At 37.2% G+C, this 5,403-nt stretch overlaps 1 protein-coding gene across 1 annotated transcript; it reads right to left on the minus strand.

Moving 5' to 3' along the window:
* Positions 1–295: 295 nt before the first annotated feature.
* On the minus strand, positions 296–5,403 carry parm1 (prostate androgen-regulated mucin-like protein 1). Its single transcript, XM_079600314.1, has 4 exons — positions 5,255–5,403; positions 3,887–4,480; positions 2,554–2,632; positions 296–2,025 (listed from the first exon to the last, which is right to left on the minus strand). Exons 1-4 carry the CDS (start codon positions 5,289–5,291, stop codon positions 1,944–1,946), a joined length of 792 nt encoding a protein of 263 aa, XP_079456440.1. The 5' UTR covers positions 5,292–5,403; the 3' UTR covers positions 296–1,943.

The raw sequence follows: 5,403 nt of genomic DNA on the forward strand, positions 1-5,403 counted from the left end.
GATACGAGGCTCGGATTTAAAAAACATTACAGCTAATGCTATTAATGTGGTTTATTTACACTGAAAAATAGGATCATGAGACGAACAGTTTGCACATATAATCTGAGAAAACTAATTAGTCCGAAAATATACCCAGTACAATTAGACGATACATTTCACACACACACACAAAAAAAAATTCTAGGACCCCACTAAACAATTTACATTTCCAGGCTTCATAGTAATACTTATAGAAAGTCTCGCCACTGTTAAAAATAAAGGTTCCTTATTGGTATTGATGGTTCCATTTAGAGCGTTTAAGGTTCACGGAACCTTTCCGTTCCACAGAAGGTTCTTTATAGTGGAAAAAAGGTTCTTTAGATTCTTCACACTGAGAAAAGCATGGTTCTTTTAGGATGCTCACGCTTGGTTTGTTTGGTCCGGACCAAAAAAAATAAAAAAAACTCCAAAACAGTTAGTCCGTTTAGCGTTCATATTGGCATTTTAACACCGAACCTAAAGATACCGATTTTTGGAACATCAAAAACAATGCTGTGTTCTGGGCTAAACACGCTCGTTGTATGTGCGTAGCTGCATGAGCAGCTGAGAACTCGTGAAGAGCTTATAAACTGTGTAAAGAAGTAAAACGGCGTCAGGAATCTCTCCGTCACACAAACCCAGATCTGCTGCGAGGAGACGCGGTTCTGATCCTGTGATGAGCAACATCACCACTATGATGAGAATAAACGGGTATACTTGAGCTTTCTGTCTTTTTTGGGTCGCATCTTGTGACATCATGTCCTGTTTTTGGTTCGTTTACATGTCTTTGGTCCGTGTTGTGTTCATATTTCATTCATTCGTTTCGAAGCGGAGCAAGATACATATTTTCCGATTGTTTGGTGCCACCAGGGTTCAGATGGCAGCGTTCACACTCATTCAAATGAACCGCGCTAAAAACGTGTGTCCACCAAAGTGTTTTTTCACGCGGCTGGCGTGTTTTTTCAATTGTTTTCAATGTGAGTGCCGCGTTTTTAAAACGCCATGAGCGTAATGAGGGGCTGAGCGTCTTTTTCACGCTGAAGCGCTGAGCGCTCGCCGTTTTTTACAGGTCGCCAAGAGTTGAAGAATGTTCAACTCTGGGTAAAACGCCGCAATCATCATTGTCACTTTTTACCAAACCGACCAATCACAGTGGAGGAGGGGCGGGACTAATACCACACAGACCAACGGATATTCTGTATCATAGCAACGAAGCATCTCAACTGAAAAAAAAAACTGCGCTGCCAAAACACTCTCAAGTGCACATAGCTCGCGTTTTCCGCTGGCTAAAAACGCTTTGGTGGACACACAGCCTAACAGAGCAATCGCACCAGAGTTCGTTTTAATCTAATCAAACATGCCAAGTGTGAACACACCCTTAAGAACTGTTCACTGAAAGCTTCTCTGGGCAATTCTGGCTCCGCGAGAACCCCCTTTTGGAACCTTCATTTTTAAAAGGATAGTTCACCCAAAAATTAAATGTCATCTTTCATTCACCCACCCCCATGTTGTTCGAAACCTGTAAGCATTTCTTTCTTCTGCGGAACACAAAAGAAGATATTTTGAAGAATGTCGGTAACCAAACAGTTGATTGACCCCATTGACTTGCATAGTATGGGAAGAAATACTTTGGAAGTCAATGGGGTGCATCAACTGTTTAAATATCCATATTATTTAAAATATCTTCCTCAAAAAACTTGAGGATGAGTAAATTATGACATAATTTACATTTTTGGGTGAACTATGCCTTTAAAAGTGTACTTTCTAAAACCTTCTTGATTCTGGTCAGCGTATGATCTATACTTAGACTGAAGTGGCAATTTTGAGGCCAAAATACAGAATCTGCTGCTACCATATTCATTGCTAAAGAAATGTGTGTAGGTTATTTCTCAGAAATGAATGTTTCTTCTTGAACACTTCCCTTTTTAGCCATCAAACATTGGGTTGAGAAAATTCCCCACAGTGCTGCGATCAGTGTCCTCCAAAAGACGTCCGTAAGAAGAACGTCTGCAACACACAGACAAATCATAAGGCCACTGACAATACATTCAGCGAAAATAAAATGCGAATTTACTTTATCGCCTACCACTTGAGTTAAAATTAAAGGGTTGAACTCTTAATATTCACCAAAGTTTAAAGACAAAAATATGACGTTATATTTAGCATGAAGAAAATAACATATATTTAACTCTTTTTTTTCATGCAATTTATGCACATTCCCTCCCAACTACTGTAATGCAAAATATTGTCCTTCCAATTCATAATTTATTACAACCAGCAAATATTAAACTCACTACAATAAATACTACCATGATGTATGTATGAATACTTAGCAATTTAAGTATAATGCAAGAAATGTATATATTTCTATTTTGCAAAAAAATAAATCATAATGAAATGTAATAATGAAAAATATTTCATATTTTATTATTTATTAATATATATATATATATTACCAGCTTTGTGGGATTCACCCTAAAATGCTTTGGCAGGAAAATAAAGAAAGATATCAACAAATAACAGAGCTTGACTCACCGTATTTTGAAGTAGTACGCCCCACCAAGTAAGATTAATACAATGCCAAGGAAGCCAATTACAATGGCAGCGACACTCCCTAAAAAGGAATGAGGAAAATATTCAGTTTCCTCAATCATTTATGACTTATAGTCAGTCATGAAACCTATTTTAAGCATACTAAGAATAATTACTATATTATTTGTATAATTTATAATTCATATCAAGCAAAACACATAAGAATCGTGAACAAAAAGTAGACTGAAAAGACCGATCAAACTGCAGCGGACTGTAATTTTCACACACTCTTTCTTTTCGCATAAAGTGTCCCTGGAACGAATTTAGATACTTTGGACATTTGATTTTTAAATTACAGAACAAAACTTATAGTGTTCACTTCAAAATGAAGACAGAAAGTATCGTTTCACTTTGTGGTTTGTCACACGCTAGTGGATCATGTCCATAGTTCCCGTGCTGAACTACACCTGTGGTTCCTCTGCTACAGCGTGTGTGAATTTGAGGAGACCCGACTTCAGACGTCCACTCAAAATCCCTGCGACGCCAGCTAAACGTCGTTGAGTTAAAGTGTTAGTTCTGAGAAAAGCTCTACCAGCATTTGTTTGCAGATGACACTTGTTTTGTTTGTTTGACACTTGTTCAGTGCAATGACATTCAGATAGATTTAACTCTATACCAAGTTTCCAAATACCAGTTTGAGTGTAAAGTACAAACAACCCCTACTTGGATGCTATAAAAAGGGTAAGGAATAATATAACCTTTACGGGAAAAGGCTAGATAACTGTTAAAAGTTCAATCACTTAGTTACTGTTTTAAATATTAACTTGGGACACTCTTAAAGTGTTTGGGAATCAGTGGTTTGGACGTGTACAAAATAATAAATCCAGTTGCTAAATACACAAACCTGTTTGAGACCTGCCTTGATGAATATTCAAGAATTTTAGTATTTCGCAATATAGTTTAGGCTAACTATAGGCTTAAGGAATTAAAAAGTGATAATATCTTGAGAAAGTCATCTTACCCTCTTAAATTTTATACTAAAATATAATATTTTTAGGGTCACTTTAGTTGATAACCTCAATAAATTAGTTTAAATTTAATTTAGCTGAACTGATCCGGTTTATGAAAACCATATAGGAGACTATAGATACAATCTAATAAGGAAATAAAATACACCCTTGACCTACTTAAGATCTGGAGCAGAAGGTCAGAAAAAATAACTTATGTCTTCTTTCAACTAGATAAATTGGTCAACACTCAACAGGAACTGAAACACAGTATTAAACGTAATAAAATGATACATTTACACAAGTTGCAAAAAAACATGCACTCATACCTGAGCTCAGGGCCTCTGGTTCCTTCCTTTCTTGTCCAACAGTAGTTTGTGGTGATTGTTCAATAGTATTTACAGTAGAAGAGGACACAGGTTTAGATGTAGAAGTTACCGTAGTAGATGTTGCACTAGTAACATTCGCTGTCGTGTTTCCCGGCGTTGTTTTCTGTGAGGTAAGAGTCTCTGAGGAGGATGTTGTTTGATTTTTAGTCGCGAAACTCGAGATTGTGGTCGATGCGTTTGTCGTATTGTTGACTGTGCTGGTGAGCGCAGCTCCTGAGGAGGTAGTATTGAGGCCAGAGGTTGTATTTGATGTTGTCTGAGCTGATGTGGAGTCGTTCGTAGTGCTCGAGGTGGAATTCACAGTCAAATCAGTCGTTGTTTCTTGTGTACTGAGGACCGTGGAGGAAGACTGACTCGTCGTGACATCTGCAGATGTTGTGAAAGGAGAAGTCAACGCCGATGAATGAGATGCTGTAGTTTCTGATGCTGTAGTTTCTGATGCCGTAGTTGCTGATGCCGTAGTTTCTGATGCCGTAGTTGCTGCTGTCGATGTTGATGAAGTGTTAGCTATGCTGCCCACAAATATCATCCAACCTTCATGCCACAACACACACAAAAAGTCACATTAACTTACGCACAATACATAATGTCAACACTAACCACCTCTTGCACCAAAACTACATCTTCTAAACAAGAAACACTTACATGGAGTTGCTTTAAAGGGATTGTTTACACAAAAATGAAATTCTGTCATCATTTACTCACCCTAGAGTCATTTCAAACTTGTTGAACACAATATATATTTTGAAGAATGTTGGCAATCACACAGTTGACGACAACCATTGACTTCCATTGTATTTTTGTTGTTGTTCGTACTATGGAAGTAAAGGCTAACTTACCTGTTGTAGCACAACGGAAAATATTGCAAAAAATATTCAAAATGTCTTCTTTTGTGTTCAACAGAAGAAAGAAACTCTCACAGGGTTGGAACAACTTGAGGGTGAGCACAAGTAATGACACAATTTTCATTTTTGGGTGAACTTTCCCTTTAATGTCCAGTAGTAGCGCATTACGTTTAAATTCAAATCATTACCTTTATTACACCTTATAAAAACTAAAGAAACACACATGAGACACATACAGTGACGTCAAAGGGTAATTTTAGTAGTGCATGTTAAGCCTAATATATAATTGTTAAAGCCTAATAATAGACAATTTCCATTACACGTGTCGCTTACATGTAAATATTGTCTAATTCATTACAAAAGCAATGTAATTTCAATTTAAAGGTCCGTAAAATAATTATTGACTAATGGTGCGTATTTGTTGATAACTTATGTGTGAGTATAGTAACAATTTTAATCATACCTGCTAATATCACCACCGCTGAGAAGTACATCTTCATTTTCCTTCCTCTTTCGTTTCAGAGGTATCGAGTGACTGTTCAACAGTTTCTCTATCGCGCTATAACACATGTGAGTGACAAGGAAATTCAGGCGCGCATGTCGTGAGCGCGC

This window comes from Phoxinus phoxinus (assembly GCF_949152265.1).
Source record: "Phoxinus phoxinus genome assembly, chromosome: 23".
NCBI lineage: Eukaryota > Metazoa > Chordata > Actinopteri > Cypriniformes > Leuciscidae > Phoxinus > Phoxinus phoxinus.